At 52.7% G+C, this 20,026-nt stretch overlaps 1 protein-coding gene across 2 annotated transcripts in view; it reads right to left on the minus strand.

Moving 5' to 3' along the window:
• Nucleotides 1–527: 527 nt before the first annotated feature.
• The window catches only part of XXYLT1 (xyloside xylosyltransferase 1), a 165,587-nt gene continuing 146,088 nt past the window's right edge, over nt 528–20,026 (minus strand). For both annotated transcript variants that reach the window (XM_088793702.1, XM_019723388.3), the window contains one exon: nt 528–2,060. In XM_088793702.1, the coding sequence (XP_088649828.1) occupies nt 1,749–2,060 (312 nt within the window). In that variant the 3' untranslated portion in view covers nt 528–1,748. The remainder of the gene's footprint in view (nt 2,061–20,026) is intronic.

Below are 20,026 nucleotides of genomic sequence, written 5' to 3' on the forward strand. Positions count from 1 at the left end.
CAAAAATTAACATAAGACCCAGTCTTATTTTACTATAAGTAAAATATTTTTCTTATAGTAAAATAAGACCGGGTCTTATATTAATTTTTGTTCCAAAAGACGCATTAGAGCTGATTGTCCAGCTAGGTCTTATTTTCGGGGAAACATGGTATAAGTAGGAAATCAAGTACCTAAGAGATCAGACCGATTCTGTCGGAGTGGAGAGTTAGGAGAGAAATGTGCTCCACTTCATCAGGGATGATGTCACTGAATAGTTTGGGGTAAAGAGAATGAAAAATGGGGTTGTTTTTGCTCCCAGGGGCACAAGGGCCTGCCAATACCTAGAATGAAATGATTCTTGATTTGAACCCTATACAACATGACTACCCTCCGCGTAGTAGGCTCTCCCTTGTGCTTGGAGACCCACTGTGAACTCACTTAGCTTAATCATGTGGAGAGGGAGACTTTGAATGACATTGATGACACTCTTGATTCAGGACCTTCATGCAGCGGAAAACTGTGATCAGAGAACACACAACATAAATCACTGTGTTCTCAAAGATTATTTATTAACTATTCTCACTCATGGAAAAAGAAATAAAAAAGTAAATAAAATTGAAATAACATAAGTTGAAAATCCAACAACATTTCTTCCCCAAGGAGTTCAACTGGACTCTACAAACTGGGCCCCTAGGCGCTGGCTGTTCGCAGCTTACTTACAGGGGAACTCATTAAACGAAGACATTAAGAAACATCCTAATTTCTTCTAAGGTCCAGGGTCTGACATGGTGCAATGAGAAAGTCAGGAGGGTGCATTTTTTTAAACAGAGACTAGAATGCTTATAAGTCGAAGAGCGACAGCCCGTCTGAGCCGCACGGTTACACCAGAGCAGGCGGGGCTCCCCTCGGAATGAGCATTTCCAGTCTAGACAATTGCATCGCAGGTCCTTGGGGATGGCCAACCTCTGCTCTTTGATGGAGGATTTGATTTCCCGGAAGTCTGGTCACCTGGAGCTGGCTCGGATGAATAAGGGATAATGAGGTGCGATGGTGCAGCTGGGAGGTCAGAGCTGTGAAGGCTACAAGCATGAGACCAGTCTTCTGACGTGGGCCACTGCTGGTGCTGGAGGCCCTCCCCAGAGAGGAAGCCATCTTTACACCTGCGGCAGGCAACGTGAGCACGGAGTCCCCTGGGGCTGCCACAACCCTGGCTCACTGGGTCAGAGCTCACTGGGGACCGCAGCCATCCTGTTTGCTCTTCCTCACAAAATGGAAGCCTATCAATTTAAAATCAATTTATGTTTGGTCCAAGAAAGCCTGGCTCTGAAAAGGATTTACATTCTGTGGGGACCGAAGGCAAAGGACACTGTTTCCTTTTTTTCTTTCTCTTCAAACACCTGTTTCCTAGCCCCCCAGATGATGTCCGAGAGTTCGTCCTTATGATGCCTGTCCCCCGGGAGGGAAAAGGCCCCAAGCACCAGAAAGTGCAGGCTGCTCCTTGTCCCTGGGTGACCTCAGGACAGTGACCCATGGGGTGGGAGGGAGAGCTACAGCACCTGATCACAAAGGACATCCCTGCAGTGTCTTTCAAGGGCGTCAGACACACCCCCGGGGGCCTGGTCCGAGGCCTCCCTTTCCTTCCTCCAGATCCTGAGGCCCGAGGACATGGCAGGTGAGAAGGGACCTAGACTTCCGGGATAGGGGTATTGCAGTTTCCATGGTAGATCCTGACATGGCCCTCGCACCGGAAGTAGGCCTCGAAGACGTCACTATAGCCGTGGTCCCTCCACCAGGTGCATAGCTGCCGGTTCCAGGTACAGTCCAGCACATGGAAGAGCTCGGGATGCTCCATGCCAATCATGGTGAAGAAGTCCTGGTCCCCGAGGTGGCCTCGGAAGTGGTACTTGTCGGCCAGCTGCTGCACCTGCGCCGGCTCCAGCAGGTGGCTGTAGAGAGGGGACTGACGCATGGCCTCCAGGTTCAGCAGCATCACCCCACTGTTGAAGCCAGGGAGGCCCTCGGGGGGAGGGCCCCCAACCCGCGTCTTGGGGTTCTCCTGGCGGAACTGCCAGAATGTGTGCCTGAGAAGGGGAAAGAGAGCAGACTTAGCCTGGTTGGTGGGGGTAAAACAGTTTGCCACCATTATTTCCCTGGGTCTTCACAGCCATCCTGGAGGGAGACACCATCTCACCCCGTTTTATAGCTATGAAAGCCCACACATTCTGAGGTTCAGAATCTGCATTATCACCAACATGGGGCAGAGCTGGGACTTGGACCCAGGTCTCCTGAAGTCAACCTCGTGTTCCTGCCACCGTCCTATGCTACCACAAGGTGACATTGTCGTCATCCCTGCCAACACTGCTCTAAGTCGGCTTGGTTACTGCTCACCACACCTGCAGGACGGGTGCTCTGGGAGACGACAGTCACTTCACAGCTGAGGAAACTGATGCACAGAGCTTTGGTAACTTGCCCAAATTCACACAATTAGGGGCATCTGGCTCCAGAGTCCACTTGTTACGATAGCAACAATCCAGGTGGAACTTTCTACCCCCTTATCTTGAACAGGAGAGGAGAGAGAGGAGGGAGGGGAAGCAATTGTGAATGGCGATCTGATAAAGACATAGGAAGCTACACACAGCCCGAAACAAACATCATTTTCTGCTTTAGAGCAAGCCTCGTTCGTTAAGACCCCAAGCCTAGCATTTCTGAAACACTGGCTAGGGGCTAGAGGCTTCAAACAACTCAGGGTTTATATCCGCGGGTTAGCTGAAAATCAGCTGTGGAATAGCCAGGTAGAATTATGGCTACTTTAGAGGGGCTGTCACCTCCATTTCAAATTCTCTCTAGGTAGATTTAGAAACCCAGTCTAGGCTCACAGTTCATGGGACGTCAGAGCCAGCCAAGGGGACACTTCGAGGTCCTCTATCCAAATGCTTCCATTAGAAAAGGGAAGACAGACTCAGAAACCTCGCTGGGGTGAGTTGGTTAGAGCACTGGCCATTCTGTTCTCCAACCTCTCTAGTATCAAGTTCCCGTGTATACTGCAAGGGTGGGGGGCAGAGGGAGGGGGCAGAGACCCAGGTTCCATATCCCCAAAGATGCAGTCACAGCAGAGGAGTCTGTGACTTGGAGGAAAGAGGAAGGACGGAGGGCCCTCCGTCATGGGCAAGGGGCAAAAGTGAGACAGTTCCACATCAGACTGTCTCACCTATTTTTACCAGCGCCACCCCTTCCCTAGAGTTTAGGGTGGGGAGTACATCATGGCAAAACCAGCTCTGCTCCCAGCCAGGAAATGCCAGCCCTCTGGCCTCTCACAGTGACAGTTCACCCGACCAATCACAGACTAAGGTCTGTGTGGGGAAGTGTATAGCCCAGCAGAAGGAAAACCAGAGACCTGGCCCAGGGTGGGCCACAGTGGGCCGTTTTCTAGTCCTAACACATTTCTCCGAGTCTGGGAATGGAGAGACCTTCCTTGAGGTCTCACGTATCACAAAGGGCGCCTGGAGTTTGATCCTGGCACAGGGAAAAGCATTCCCTTTGGACATTCTTACACGTGGAACACACAGGTTCATTGTTTGCATTTTGCCGTAACTGCACTAGGAGTGGAACACAGCTCTGGCGCCTGCCTGGTGATAACGACCTTGGCACAAATAAGTTTCTCAAGCAAACTGAGATGCTGGAGTCTTTCTAACTGCAAAAGACTGTAGTGATGGGATCGCAGATGGGTTGCAATGCAGTTTGGCAACTGTTTGTTCATCTTACCATATTTCTTCCAAATGGTTAATGTCAGTTCCGGGTTGCAAACCCGCTAAAATTCTACCACACAGACCGGGGCCACCACGCACGGTAGAGGAGGGACCCTCTAGTTAGGGGAGGGTGCTGGATTCATGCCTCAGGGGTGAGAACAGAAGCATTCACCAGGAGGAGAGACCGGGACAAAAGAGCAACGGAGAGGCAGAGCGGTGCAGGCGGAGGTCTTGGTCGCCGCCTAAGCCATCGAGCCACCCATGTGTACCTCCCTCAGGTTTCTCCTCCTTCCTTCCCACAGGACTAGGTGGTTGTGAAGTGAGGGGTCAAGTCAGCCTCCCCTGGGTCTGTGAGGTCTCCCAGGACCACCAGTGCCTGCCTCTGCTTTGTAGGCACCTCACACGTGCCGGACAGCAGGGCCTCAGGAACGATGGGCTGAATGACCAAGAACGGTGAAAGGTCGGTGTGGCTCAGGCCTCACCGACTTCTATGTCATCTGCAATCAGGGGCAGGAAAGCGTCAGGACACAAAGTGGCAGCTGCAGAGAGAAAACCTGCTGCTTCACTGAGCATGCAATCCTCTACTGCGTGATGTACCTGGGGTAGGAAAGGAGCAGGGAACCACGCGAGGGTGCGAGGGTGTTTTAAAACGGTTCAGAAGGGTTTCTACTCCTGAGAAAGCTGGAGAGCAGAGAGGCCACGGCACCCTTACCAAGCTCAGCAGGGAAGCTCCCCCAAATCTTCCCTGCCTACGCAAGAGTGACCTGACATTGAACTTAAAGGGGACCACAGGTAGAGAAAGAAGGACAGAACATCCTTCCTGGCGGAGACTGTAACCCAGGTGCCCCTTTGGGAACATAACGCCTGGCACCCCTGCTCAGTCAGGACGAAGGGGCATTTTATAACAAAGAGGCGGAAAGAACCAGGTCTGGGACACCAGCACATTGTGATATGTAAGGAGAAGCAACGGAGAGACAGGAAATTATAAATGTAAGCTGCTCAGGGTGTCTGCTGAAGCAGAAACACAGCCTGAAAATAAAGCCATGATTCTCTAAGTGCAAGATTATTTTGAGGGTGCCCTTGTTCAAAGCATTCCTACTACCCCAAAATGAACCCAGAAAATAACTTAGAGCAATGGAGGGTTTCTCTGGCCTCCATGTCCACTGGTTCTCGTGCAGGAATTCCACCAGCCTGAGGCAGAGACGATGACACAGAACGTGGAAGGGATTAGGGCTCACGTAAGGGGCCTTGATCCCATGCGACACGGACTGACGAGATGGCACCACCAGTGTCTCACCGGCTGCAGCACAAGGAGCAGCGCAAAGCCCTCTGACTTTCTCTACCTCCACCCCTTCTCCTGGCAGCAAGCAGACATCATTGCCTGCATTTTAACAGGGAGGGAACAGAGGTCCTCAGTTTCTCAGGGGTGAGGCATCGACTCGAATCCAGGCCTTCTGATCTCGAGGTCTCTTTCATCTTTGCCTCAGATTCCACGGGATAATGTTCCAAGGTGCAGTACTTAGATTTCAGTCTTTTTTCTGAATTTGGCTGGCACACCCCAAGGCCAGGGGCACTGGGGACCAGGCTATCAGATAATGACACTGCTGCAGGCGCTTCACTGATTCAGGGGTCAGACTCAAGAGCCACTCTGAGGCAGGCCAGAGAGGGCCCCAAACGTTGCCTTCCTCACGGGGGCTGGGGCTGACCCCACACACACACACACACACACACACACACACACACACACACACACAGACACACACACACACAGACACAGAGACATCGTCACACACAGACTCACACACACAGATACATACACGCAGACTCACACACAGACTCACACAGAGACACACACACAGACACACACACAGAGACACACACAGACACACACACAGACACACACACACACACACACACACACACACACAACACACACGGTGCCAAAAATATCTATACACATTTTAAGAAAGGAAAAAAATTATTAAAATTGTAATACTCAATATATTCCGATAACAAAAGATGAATACAAGTCACGTTTGACTTCTGCAATTACAAGAGGTGCTCACAGTGGTTACCATCAGTGCCCACACACTTCTGATTACAGCAAACTACTGCCCGAGAACACTACATAACATCGCTTAAAATATGAATACATTTTTTTGGGCACCCCCAATACATATATATATTCCCTCCCCCCAGCCTCCACAGGATACTGCTAGTGGCCCATGCTGAGGCTGCAGGAAACCTCTGTATGAATACAGCTCTGGTTCTGAGCCCTGGAGTTCCAGAAATTTCTCTGATTAACCTCCCATGCCCACAAGCCCATGTTGCCCTAATTGTCTAGATTTGGGCCTGTGCAGGGGCTTGCTCTGTCCTCCACTGACACCTGGAGACCCACACTAGAGGGGATAAGGTTTCTCTTCCTTTAGAAATAACTTCCAACTGCAAACCAAGCCCCCATGCAGATGGTCCACTGTAAACACTAAGTCTGTCCAGAAGTCAGGGAGGCTTATCGGGAAAATACAAATTAAGACCCTTCAAGCTCATTTTTCTAGTTATGAGTGGTGAATTTTCTAAATGTTTTATATCACGTATATGCTCATAAATAATCATAAAAGACTATTAAAAACTAGCAAACTAGTTTTCAGGAAGAAAACCCATCTTTAGGGAAAGGGGTGTTTGAAATAATTTTGAAACGCAGTCATTTCCTCCTTCAGGTCTTTCCCTGATGATCACTGCCACGGTCACTCCAACAGGTCTCCCCACTAAAGACCCTGGCCAGAGAATCTGTAACTTGTGTTCTCCAGAAAAGAATACACAGCGCCACGAAGAATTCCTTTCTCCTGCTCCCACCACCCCAAATCAGAGGCCCTTTTGCCTCTCCCTGTCTCTTCATGATGTTTTCCTCCTGTGTTGGCCTTTCTCAGCTCCTAAGGCTCAGGGTGTTCCATTTTCACTTCCAGGAGGAAAGAAACAAGGATGGGAGTACACACGGAGCCTTGAGCAACTGCACGAGGTTCCCCAGGAAGGTTCTAGAAGCCGGTGCTGACGCAGGCTGAGTTCAAGCTGAAAGCTCTGAGGCAAAGAAGGCTCCGTTTGAGGCCTGCGATTCACAGAGACGACATAATCTGCAGCACAGCTTGCCGTGGCTCACCCCTGGAACGTTCATCAGCGTTGAGCGCAAAGTCCCTAATGAGCAAGCAAGGCTGGGCCTCCTCCTGGAGGAAGCGCCGTGTGGATGCCGTGTAATCAGCGAAGGCCGGAATCGGAAACTGTTTCCCGTATGCCCATGCTTTGCGTACCGGGCCCCATTAGCTCTTGTTTGACTTGGAAGGGACCCTGTTTTCCAGGCCGCTGAAAGGAAAGGCCAGGAGAGAAGAGCGATGCTGGGCAGCAGCCCAGCGTTCCATCCTCCCCAGTTCCTGTGAGGTGACCTGGGGACAGTTCTGGGTGATGTGGGGCTGATTTCAGAGCAATGACACTGCGTCACCATCCTGCCTGGAGCTGAGGCTGAAGTTCTGAGATGGATGTTGACTGTTCAGTTCTTTGGGGAATCACTGTCCTGTGGTATCACACTGGAGAGGGCATGGACTGCCTGGAATTGTGGGGCCACTGCAAAGCTTTCAAATGTGCCCAGAGTCACAACTGATCCTTATTAGGACCTCCTGCTTGCAAGGCCTGAAGCAGAGACGCAGACTTAGGTCTCTAGCTCTGCTGGACAGAGAGGGTAAGAAATGTTCCCAAAGTCACACAGGCTATTGAGTGGCAGGATCGAGAGAAGCCCCTCACAGAATCACAGCCTACCAGAGCCTAAAGACACTTACAGAGTCCTAGTTCATGTTCCCATTTTACAGATAAGGAAGCTGAGGCTCAGAAAGCACCCTGCCCACAGTCACACCTCAGAAAGGGCAACCCCACAACCCCAGGCCAATCGTTTGTGCTTTCCCACAAATGCCTCTGCTCAGAGAAGACAACTGTTCCCTCTCACTCCCAAAATAAGCCCTGTGGCAAGGTGCGCAGTGCCACTCAGACAATGCCAGTGTCGTGCGGGGCGGCCTGCGGGGTCTCTGGTCCCGCTCCCCACATAAGAACGCAGGATACGGTGAGGCCAATAAGGAACACCCACGGAGCCACAGGTAGGGGAGCCATACCACCATGGTCTCACTGGAAGCTGGGCCCACCGGATGCCGACCTGCTGTCCACTTTTCCGCCAACCGACCAACCGACGACTCTCCTCCACTCTCTCCTCTGTTCCTCTCTCTCGGCTCTCCTCTTCCGCTCTCTTCGGCTCTGCTCGGCTCCTTGGCAATCCTCGGCAGTCCTCCGTAGTCGCAGCAGTTATACCAGTGGCCAATTGGCTAACCGGCCACAGCCGACGGCCAATCAGCCACAGCTGACGGCCATCCACTACCCGAGCCAGCACCTTTCCACGTGAGGCCGAGAGCCTGTAAACTATTCTCTGGGGCTCTGTCCCCACAGCCAGCCTTTCGGGAGGCACAAGAGTGTGTGCTTTCTGACCTGGCAGGGACGACCTCCTCCAAGCTCAATGCACCTGCTGCTAGAAGGGGAGCTGGGCATGCAAATGACCAATGGGCCTTGCTTGGGGCAACAGGAGTTAAATAAAGCAGGTGGAAGGCGTGTGCTGGCCCTTGTTTGCAAGACCTCATAAGAAACATTTGTTTGCTTTCAAACATCAGCCCTGTTTGCAGGCCAACAACTGTGTATCCAAACCACAATCTGCCCAGAACTGAGAAAAGAGGGCAAATGGGGGTTTGAGGCATGGCCCTCTGCTTCACAGCCTGAGAGGACCCTGGGCAGAGCTGGGAGGCAGTCCTTGGTGCTAGAATCGGGTTGCCTGGCAGGAGAGGACCTCTGGGGTATTGAAATCCAACAAAGACCCTGTGGGGGAGGCACACTGCAGGGTTTCCCCGAGGCCCTCCCCCTCCTTCCAGAAGGAACCAGCATAGGGCCTCCTGCCCACCCCTCCTTCCCCTCCTGGCCCAGCCTCACTGGAGCCTCTCCCTGCACCAGAGGCTGCGGAATACTCCTGCTCTGTAAAATCCTGGCATCTCTGCACTGCCTGCCCCAGTCTGAGAGTACAGGGGTTCATGGAAGTGAGATGACCCAAGGAAAGTCTGGGGAACAGGGGCAGGGAGAAAGGATGTATTCATTTTCTGAGGCTATATTCCCAAAGTCTATGTTTTTTTTCTAACCGAGCCACATTAGAGCCTTCGGCTGGGGGCGGGAGGTCACCACAGGGCACTGGGGAAGCTATTACACGAGCCACGCTTTCTAGAGAGCTGCCTGTTACGACCCGTACAGTGGGCCCTTCCTTTTTGCCTCCAAGACCACTGAGCTCTCCATATTGGTTTCCTAAGGCTGCCATAAGAAAGTACCACAAATTGGGTGACTTCAACAACATGCATTGATTCTCTCACAGCTCTGGAGGCTGGAAGTCTGAGTTCAAGGTGTTGCAGGGTGGGTCCCTTCCCAGGGCTCTGAGGGAGAAATGGGTTCCGTGCCTCTCCCCAGCTTCTGGTGGTTTGCTGGCAACTTTTGGCATTCCCTGCAGAAGCATCACCCCCATATCTGCCTTTGTCTTCATGTAGCATTCTCCTTGTGTGCACGTCTGTGTTCCAATCTCCCCCTTTTATAAAGATACCGTCACATATTGATTGGGGCCCACCCTGCTCCAGTAAGACCTCATCTTAACTAATGACACCTGCAGGGACCCTATTTCCAAATAAGGCCCCATTCTGAGGCACGGGGGAGGGGGGGCTTAGGATTTCAACATGTGAATGTGGGGTGGGGGAGACCCAATTCAGCCCACAACACTCTTCAACAATGAAGATGGAGGAAAACAGCACAGCTCATCTTCACCTGGTTCTCGCTGTGCAGACTCAGAGAGCACCTGTGGGGTCCAGAACTGCCTCTGACCAATCCCCTGACCCCCGCTGCCCACAGTGGGCTGAGACAGACAGCCATTATGGGTGGGTGGTGGTAGCTGGACACAGTGGCTGCGGAGAAAAGCAGAGAGATTCAGAAATGCAGGGACGGGGGGCGTGCTGGCCAGCAGAGATGCCCAAAAGTCCACAGTGCTATGTCTCCTAGTTCTTAGTGCGACGTGCAGGAGAGCACACTAAGTTGAGAGAAGAAATTACTCAGTGGTCAGCCAAATATTTAACAGAGCACCTACCACCCCCAACTGATATGGAGGCAAGTAGAACACCCGTGCTCTCAAAAAACTGGTGGTCTACAAGCAGATGAGACCCCAGCGTGAATCCATCAACAGTGGCAGCCATGAGATGAAAGGGTGTCTGCATTTGGAACCCACAGGCCTGGGCAAAGAACCAGCTGTGTGAGCCACTGCCTCTCAGGGCCTTGGCTTGCTCCATGATAACATGGGGACGGGGAGGAGAAACCCCGTAGGGCTGCCATGGGCCTCTAGGGAGCAAATGCACGCAGACACCCTGCCCAGTGCCATGCCCATGAGGCGTGGCCCTGTCACTGTGGGTGCGCAGCCTCAGAAAGGCCAATCCCCCTCCCTGCCCGGGCTCTGCTCAGGGTGTGGTGGTACCTCAGAGACCAGCCCTCGTCCAACCAGCCAGCTGTGTGGAGGTTTCTGTTTCGACATGGCTTCCTGCTTCAGGGAGCCTGGAACAATAACGCTGACCCACACTGTCTGTCTCCTTCACAAGGCTCCACCAGCTATGACCACCTCTGTGGGACTCTGTAAATCCTATTTCATGGAAGGTTGAACAGCCCTGTCAGTACGGCGTCTGACCTGCCACAGGATGGTCTGGCCAATTCTGAAGGCTGGGGGCTCTTTTCTCCAGAGCCCTCTGGAAGGGCTTTCAGTCAGCCCGCGGCCTCCATGACGTAGCACACCCAGGACACAGAACCCTCAGGAGGGGGTGTGGGGCCTTTTCTAAAGCCACGGTCTTCTCCTTGTGTACCCAGGGAGCGGGTGTGTCACCTCGCTGCTGTTGCCTAAGCCTAGCCGGCATGAACATCTTGGCTACATGGGCTTCCTCCCACACCTGCTGCCCCAGAGCTGTGAACACAGGTGGCTGAGGCTGGGGGATTCACTGTCACTCAATCCCACAGCCAACTTTGGAGCGTGGATGTGCCTGAACTGGGCTAGGCCATGGAGGGGTTTATAGGGAGGGAGTAGGGGAGGAACAAGGGACAGAGATGATGGAGGAAGAAGCACTAGAGGGCACGATCAGCCTGGAGGGGCTTCAAGCCTGGGTTATTACAGACATGGCGGAGCCGCTAACAGCCATGGCAATGCTGGCAGGAGGAAAAGGAGAATGACCCGTTAGTCTTGAACAGGTGCCAGTGAGAATAGCGACCTGGAAAGGCCCAGCACATGGCTGGATGTAGGCCACAAACAGAGTGCAAAGCAGGTCTGACAGAATTCTGGAGAGTTCCGACAGTTATGGGATGGAAGAAGAGAAGCCAGGAAAGACGTAGGACCGCAGAGCAGCCCAGCCACCTGTCCCCACACTGACGTCCTGAGCGGCCAGTACCGCCTCAGGCAGTGGGTCCTGTCTGCAGTGGGAACCCCGAGGAGCCACATGGGCCGCCAGCTGGAACTGCAGGCCGACGGCACCCACCCTAATGCCTGGGCCCTAGCCCTGTGACCCAGGCACCCAACATCCCTCCCTACCCTCTCCCCATTGATTCCAGTGGGTCTCCAGGCCTTCTCTCCCCAGGGGCCGCTCTCTGAACCCTCTTACTGATACCAACTGCCCCTCCATCCTCTACCTTTTATTTGAACACGTATCCGGATGGAATGACAGCCTAGACGGTACCTCGGCCCCTCCCCTCCCCAAGTGGAGACCAATCCCACCACCACTGCCCCCCAGACCTCAAAGATCTCCACTGCCTCTCCCCTACCCACACACACTTCCAGAACGGCCCCCACCATCCATTGTAGCAGCAGCATCAGTCTAGCTGCCTCCTCGCACCTTGTTTGTCACCTCTGCCCAGTACCGATACCCTCTTCCTCTTGGCTCCATCCCTAAGGACACTCTCAGTAATTTAATGGCCATGACGATGGCCTCACCTGGGCCTCAGGGCTCTTCCAATCCCATGTGAGCTACCCACTCAGCTCTCCCTGTGAACCTTGCCACCAGCAGGCACTGTTCCAATGATGGGAACTGAGCTAGAGCCCATCTCACATAATATCCTGCCCTTCCCCCTACGGACCCACTTTCGGTCCCTTGGGGTTCTCTGGGAATACCTCTCCCTAATCTAGATCATCAGTCTCTCCTGGATCCTTCTGGTTGCCAGCCAGTTTAAACTGACCCCCCACCCCCAGCACCTCACCACACAGGAAAATACACAGTGTGGAAAGCTGCGGAGGGTGAGAACTTGGAAATGTTGCAGAAGGCAACTGAAACCTTTGCGGAAGTGAGTGGTAACGGCTAAGAGGCCAGACACCTAGCACTGGGGAGACCATGCAGAGGAGGGAACAAGTGGGGAAGGCAGGCGGCACCTCACAACCAAGAGTGGGCAGAGGGAGAGTGGAGCGAGCCTATATGCCGAGGGAAAGCACCGTGTATGCCCAAGGGGGACAGAAGGAAGAGAGGAGAAATGCAAGGTGAACGGCAGGGTGGGAACTTTGAGGAATGAGAATCATGATAATGGCTAATATGCAGCGAGAACTTACTATGTGCCAGGCCCTCAATGTATTAACTCATTTAAGGTTTGTAACAAACAAATGAGGGAGGTACTATTAGCTCCATGTTACAGATGAGGTAAGCGTGGTAGGGAGACATAAAACATCTGCCTAAGGTCACAGGAGCCAGGCAGAAGAGTCTGCCAAGAAGAGGGAAATCCTGGGATACAGCTGACACTAGAGGACGGACAGAAGCGGGTCTGAGATGGGTGTTAGGAATATTGAAAAAGCTCATTTTTGGTGAACTCTAAATCTCAGGAAGGGAAGAGGTGAAGTAACCTATGGAGATAGAGGGACCAGGGTGCAAAGAAGATTTCAGAAAGAGAAATAGTATTGCATTTGGGAAACACAGGAAGGAATCCACAAAAGATGAATGAAAGGATTTGAGGTCGTGAGTGGAGTCAGGAAACCCTGTGACTGATAACAGGAATGTGTCTTCATCTGCCTGTCTTCAGGGCCTGACGTGGACACCGGAGTCACAGCAGGCCCTTGAGAACTGTTAAGTTTCAAATGGATAAATGAATGGATGGATTCAAGAATGAATAAACAAAGGAATAAGAAATTGTCAAATGGCAAGGTTTCATTTTTCATGGCCGAGTAGTACTCCATTGTATCTATGTACCTCAGTTTCTGTACCCAATCGTCTACTGATGGGCTCTTTGGGTACTTCCATATGTTGCCTATAGTGAATAGCGCTGCAGTGAACATAGGGGTGCACACACCTTTTTGAATTAGTGTTTTGGATTTCTGTGGATAGATACCCAGAAGTGGAATTACTGGGTCATTAGGTAGTTCTATTTTAAATTTTTTAAAGAACCTCTAAACTGTTTTCCATAGTGGCTGTACCAACTGGCAATCCCACCAACAGTGTACATGGATGGACCTAAAGGGTATTATGCTAAGTGAAATAAGTCAGACAGAGAAAGACAAATACCATATGATCTCACGTATATGTGGAATCTAAAGAACAAAATAAACAAACAAAATAGAAACAGACGCATAGATACAGAGAACAAACTGATGGTTGCCAGATGGGAAGGGGATTAGGGAGCTGGGTGTAAAAGGGGAAGGGATTAAGAAATACAAATGGGTAATTGCAAAATAGTCACAGGGATGTAAAGTACAGCACAGAGAATAGAGTCAATAATTTGCAACAACCATGTATAGTGCCAGGGGTGTACCAGACTAGTCAGGGGGATCACTGCATAAATTATATACATGTCTAACCACTGCGCTATACATCAGAAACTAACATAAAATAATATTGAATATCAACTGTAACTGAAAAATATAAATAATTTTTTAAAAGATTGTCCAATCAGATGGTAGACATTTGAAAGAGAAGAATGTTGAATGAAGGTGGTGGAACAACAGTTCAGAAAGGCAGGGGGCAGTGGGCAAGAATCTGCCCTGGGGCCTGTGAGCTGGAGCCATGGGGTCTTCGCTGGAGGGAGCCAGGTCTCACGCAAGGTGAGGACAGAGAAGGCGAGGCAGAAAAGTTGGCCCCACCAGCCCAGGAATGCATGTATGTGATGAGATGCCGGTGTGGCCCTCTGGACCATGCCCTTCCTAGCACTGGTCCTGGAAGACCTTTGGGCTCCCACGTCCTGGGGCTCATACATCACTGTTACGGAGCAGCTCAGATGTGGTGGGAGCCCCAGGACCCAATCCTGAGACCGCAGGGCCTGCAGCCAGCAGTCTGGGCTGGTGAGGAGCGCGTGCAGTTGGCCTGGCCTGGGCAGCCAGGCCCCAGCTCAGCTCCACAACCCTGCCTGTGCTCTCCATGGAGACTAGAGGAGAGACTTTCACCGGGGTGAAGACAAAGCCAGAGAGAGTCACCTTCAGAATTGGCTCAGTGCCCCCAACAGCACCAAGGGGCACGAGAGAGAAGTGCCCAGAACACGTGCCGGGGGGCGTTCCAGGACAGGGAGCAGCACGCAGGCGTGTGCAGTAAGAGTGATGAGGAGGGAAATGTGTGGAATTTGACCTTGTGACCGGAACTAAGTTCAATCCATCAATCTAGCACCCTTCACCTTCACAGAAGGGGGAGTTCCAACTCAGGAGCCAGCCCTTGGGGAGACTACCCGGGCATGGCTGACCCAGGCACAAAGACTACCGAGCTGCAGCAATGAGTGTTTCTTCTCAAGCCCAGAGGAAAACCGGAGCCCTCGCATTCCATCGACGCCAGCCTGACCTCTGTCTGCCGTCTTGCAGTCCTACACACGGTGGCGGGGGTCTCAGTCAAAGGTCAAAACAGTCATCACCACCTTGACACAAACACTGAGGATCTCCTACTTGTCAGGCATAGAGCAAGGCTCCAGGGGGGGACAGCGACAGGCCACACACGCCCTGCCCCTTGGGAGCCTGTCCTGGGCAGCTGTACTCAGACCTCAGGTGCAAGGGACTCAGCTGGGGTCTTGTTCAGCAGATTCCCATTCAGATCCCACATTTCTGACAAGCTCCCAGGTGATGTGGATGCTGCCGGCCCGAAGAACATACACCGAAGAAAAACAACAGTATTTTTATTACTTTACAGAGAGATAAAACACCGTGAAGAATAGCAATGATATCCTTTTATCCCGAAAATGGCCATTAAAGGGGTAGCATACCCACTTACAAATTTTATACGAATTTTATGCTTATGATTGCTGTTCCTTCTCACTTTATCGCAGTCCTGGGGGGAGCCACTGGGGAAATGGTTCCTGAAAACAATGCATTTCACATGCCAGGAGGGAGGGACCAGCTCTGCCACCTTCCATCCCCAGGGATTAGCAATCAGCCTGGGGTGCAGGGGGAGGCAGGGCAGGGAGGCAGGTGTATATTAGTTTTCCGCTGCCTTCAGAAACATCCTGGTGCCTGATGAGGTTAAGAATGCAGCTTCTGGGGCCAGTCTGGGTTCAAATCCTGGTCCTCTGCTTACTACCCTGGAAAAGGCACTAAAGCTCTCTGCTTCAGGCTGCCTGTAGAAACACGTTTGTGGAGAGGATTTTAAGAGCTAACACAGGTAAAACGCACAGTGCAATCAGAGCCATGCAACATCACACTGAGTGAGAAGCTGGTGGATTCTCTGTGGCAAACACAAGCTTCCCCCACCTTGACTATGGCAGGCAGGGGGCCCTGAAGCCGGGTCACCTGGCTCTGCACACACCACCCGGGTGACCTTGGGTAGGTCACTTCCCCTTCCCGGACCTCACTGCTTTCATCTGTTAAATTGATTAATCAGCCCCAGAATTCTCCTCTGTTCTGAAAGCCTAGCGTTCTAAGCCTGAATGGTCACCAAACTCCAATAATTAATCTCTCTGTAAATAATCACCAGTGTAGGAGCACAATATGGATTTTTTTTTTTTTCAGTTTCTTGGATTTGTTTCAAAAACCCATTTCCATGTATGAACAGAGCCCCACCACTCGTGGTGAGTCTTTCTGGGAGCCACAGTCTGTGTATGGTGACAACCTGGCAGAGTCCAGGATGGATGTGACGAGAGCTCTCCCGTCCTCGGGCTCGTTCTGCCCATTCTGGCTCGGAGTTTAAGTTCAGGCTCCCAGGCCTGTCAGAGCCTCCCCCTCCGGCTGTGGTAATGACACAGCCGCTGAGCACTAGGCTGAGACAGGCACCTGCGGAGCTGGGTGGGCTAGCCGCCGCCTCCCCAGGGCGCTCAGGGGCAGCCACGCGACTCACCTCCACCTCCTGCTGCGTAGGCTTTCTAAACTACCACCCCATGACGCACTAAGACACAGAAAGACTGAAAGACCGGTGCTGACTTTTGAAGCCTCTCCACACCCCAGGGCTGCCAGGGCCTGGGCACAGAGGCAGCTGCATTAGAGGTCGTTTATATAAACAGAACACACCTGAGCAAGGTGTCCCTGGCCTCCAGCCCACCTAGACACCTAGCGTGTCCCCAGCCTGCCCAGCAGCTGCAGAGCTTGGCAATCCACCGCTCTGTCTTTGCTTTTTTTTTTCTTTTCTTTCTCTTTCCTTTTCTTTCTTTTTTTTTTTTTTAAGAAAGAAAAAAAAAGAAGAAAATCCACAATGCAAACTGTCCTCCTGACAGGTCAGCTCAGATCACAATCGTGCTGGGCTGGATCAAGGGCACCATTACCAGGGCTTTTAATCAGAACGGTCTGGTTCAGAGAATAAGCAGCTCCTCCATGGCGGCCTGGAATCTCAGCTGCTCCCCTGTGCCTCAATTAACTGCTGGAACTGAGGCTCCTTCCTGGTCTCTAAGCATGCCAGGGGTCTCAGCAGAGATCACAGACTTGCAGGGTAGAGTCTATCTAATTCCACCCGACGAGCACAGCAGTTAGGAGCAGGGGCTGAGGAGTAAGGCCTGGGCTCCTGTCTCTGCGCTGTCCCTTCTAGAGGTGGGGCCGACAGCCAGCTACTTAGCTCTCTAAATTGTGATCATCTGTAAAACTGAGAGAATGAGATCATTTTTAGGGGCTCTCCTGAGGCTTAAATAAGAGACATAAATAAGGGCCAGAGGAGAACCTGGCACAATTATTAATTCAAGAAATGCTCACTGAAAACCTATGTACATACAGTTCTAGGCCCTGGGAGACAACACAACATAAGAAAGGCAACTATGATTCCTACCCTCATGGAGCTTAGTGCTGGGAAAGGGACAGGCGGATGCAGACCAGTCAGCGTTAATAAGAGATGGGATGGCATAACAGCGGGGAGCTCTGAAACCCCAAAAGAGGCTCGTCACCCAGTCTTGGGGGCTTCAAAATAGGCTTCCTGGAGAAACTGGCATCTCAGCCCAGACGTGAAAAGTCAGGTAGGTGAAGAGTGGAGGTGGCAGTGAGAGCGCGCCCGGCCTGATGAGATGAGATGGGCAGGGGGCATGCGCCAGACCAGGAAGAGGCCTGTGAGGAAGGGCGGAGGCTGGCCTTGACGCCGAGTCACAAAGGGGTGAAAGCGAGGCAGCTCCTGCGTGAAGAAGGTCACTGATGAGAGCGGGATGGCTTGGAAGAATTGGGGCTGGGAGCAGCGAGACCAGCGGGGCGGGGGCTGCTGCAGTGACCGGGAAGCAGGGAGGGAGAGAAGTGGAGGATTCGGGAGACGGTCAGCAGGCACAGGACAAGACCTGGGGACTGACAGATGGATACAGGGGATGAAGGAGGGTAAGCAGCGCCATGCTGGGGGTTCTGTCTTGAGCGCTCCAGAACCGGCATAAATGGCAACAGCTGTTTTAATCATTATCACTGACTTGCATGGTGACACTGGCCAGGTCACTTACCCATCTGGGCCTTGTTCTCCCACGTATACAACAGGGAGGCCTTCCCAGCTCAGATACGCTGTGGCCCTGTGGTCCTTTCTCCGACACAGGACCAGACTGGGAAGATGGGAAAGGGGACAGCTGTGAGATGCTGGCCTGTGTGGCCCATTTACATGTTGCCTTCTTTCCAGGTGACTTGGAGCAAACCTGCCTGTCCTGCTTCTTTCAGACCGCGGCCACCCTCACCTCACCCAGGGCAGGTGCAACAGAACTCTTCCTCTGCCTCCCTGCCAGGTCACGCTGATTTCCTAGGGAGATCTTTCTCCCCTTCCGGTTGGAAGTGTACCCCTTAGTCCCTCCTTGGATCTGTGCTGCTCAAGTCTCTTCTCCATGCCATCCAGACAGTTCACCAGAATCTCTGCCATGCCTGGGGTGCTCCCTATACAGGCTGAGAAGTATTGGAACTACCTTCCCCCTCTCTCCCCACCTAGCACTCTATTCAGGTCCACGCCCGGGGCTGCCTGGAGCTGGCAGAGTATTATAGAAGAGGAAACCCGGCCCACTGTCCACAGGGCTGTGACGGCTCCTCAGCTCTCTCTGGGGCGGGTGACGAGGCCTAGGCGTCACCAGAACAGCCAACTGTGATGTGAGTGAACGTGAAGAGTGGAACTTTAAAAAACCAGATCAAAGTTAGCAGTAAAGTCAGATGCTAGTCCCAGCCACTACCTGAGGAAAGTAATCTGAAAACAGCGGCAGTTCTGCGGGCACTACTCCTGGAGCTGTCCTGGAATTCCCTGGCTGCTCAGGGGGCGGCCTTTCCCCCACAACAGTTCCTGGCCGGCCTCTCTCTCTCTTTCTCCCTGACCTGAAACATCTCCAAACTAATGAGGTGCTTATCTTCACCCACCTGCCTGCACCCTGAGGAGGCACTCATCCCACAAATCCTGGTGCCACCAAGGGGATGGGGGTTTGAGTGGCTCTGCTCTCTGCCCAGTGGAGAACCTGCAGGGTTGTCCTGCTGGGGAGGCCGCAAGTTTCCAACTAGGTCTCAGCCTAAGGAAAAGCAAGAAACCTTGGATGTAGACACACCTTGGGAAGAAGGCAAAGGAGAAATGAAACAAACCCGCCCAGGAGAGCAGGGCCAAGCTGCACGAATACCCAGTGTCACCAGGCTTTGCTTAAACCCACCTCACACCCCTAGGCCAGCCAGCGTCCTCTCCGCTCCCTGCTCCTATGCGGCCTCCACCTCCTTAGTCACCTGGCCCCTTGCCCCAGAGCAACAGACAACTGCCCACATGCACACAGGCCCAGTGAGGCCTCCTTATGGCCTGTGCTGTCCAGACACAAATGCGCAGGGCTGTTGGCAGAGGACGTGACTGCTGACTCATCCCCACACCTTGTTCAGAGCCAGGCTCCCTGTGGGATCTTGGGAAACTTTTACCACACTAAGCCCTTCAAACTTCACACCCGTCCTCCTCCTTGAAAGGGCATCCCAGGCGCAGAGGTCTCACTGAGCAAGCTCCGAGCGGACCGCTTTCCAGGCAGCCCTGTCTCTGGCTGTGTGGGGACTGTGCAAAGTGTCTCCATGACGTCTGCGCTTCCACACGGGCAGGAACCCTGAGACTGCACCGTCAGGAGCCCCTCTCTGCACAGAACGGGGAGGTATCTGCCGATGCCATTCTGATGAGCGAGTGCCGCTTCTCCTCCATGACACCCCGGTGCGGCTCAGCTCGAGTCCACCTCCAGGAAGCTTCCCTCAGCTGACCCAACTCTTCCTCTGCATCCCCTCACAGGCTTCTCCAACACAGCAGCTGTGCGTGAATGGCACTGCTTCTCAAACTTGATTGTGTGCACAAAATTTGTGTCTGCCCATCGGGCTAACATGCAGGCTGGGCTTCAGCAGGTGGGAGGGGCAGGATTCTGCATTTCTGACATGTGCTCAGGTGACGTGATGCTGTGGTCCACAGGCCACACTCCGGGCACCAGGAAGGTAGAGGAAGAACCAGGACTATGAGTCAGTCAAACTGTGCCCCGAGCCAGCTCCACCAGAACCAACCATCACACCCCAAAACACTGCTGTGAGGATCACAGGAGGCGACGAGGTCCCGACGGGCCCTGAAGCAGCAGGCGCTCACAGACGCTACGTCTCTTCCTTTGGTTTCAGTTGTCTCCCTGCAATAGCAGGGAGTGTGATAGCTCAGAAAAGAGGTTTTTCCAGAGAATTCAGTGAAATAACACATGAACAGTGCGGTGCAAAACAGGTGATGGACGATGAGAGTCCTTCTTTCTTTCTGCTTCTACTCCTGGGTCCAGCACTTAACCTGCGCCCCATGGGATCGGGGGCTGGGGTGGCAGGAGAGGACCCGAAGGCCTGTCTCGTAGACCAAGGGTCTCCATCT

This window comes from Rhinolophus sinicus, chromosome 17 (assembly GCF_057876585.1).
Source record: "Rhinolophus sinicus isolate RSI-liver-muscle chromosome 17, RSI-T2T, whole genome shotgun sequence".
Classification (NCBI taxonomy): Eukaryota; Metazoa; Chordata; class Mammalia; order Chiroptera; family Rhinolophidae; genus Rhinolophus; species Rhinolophus sinicus.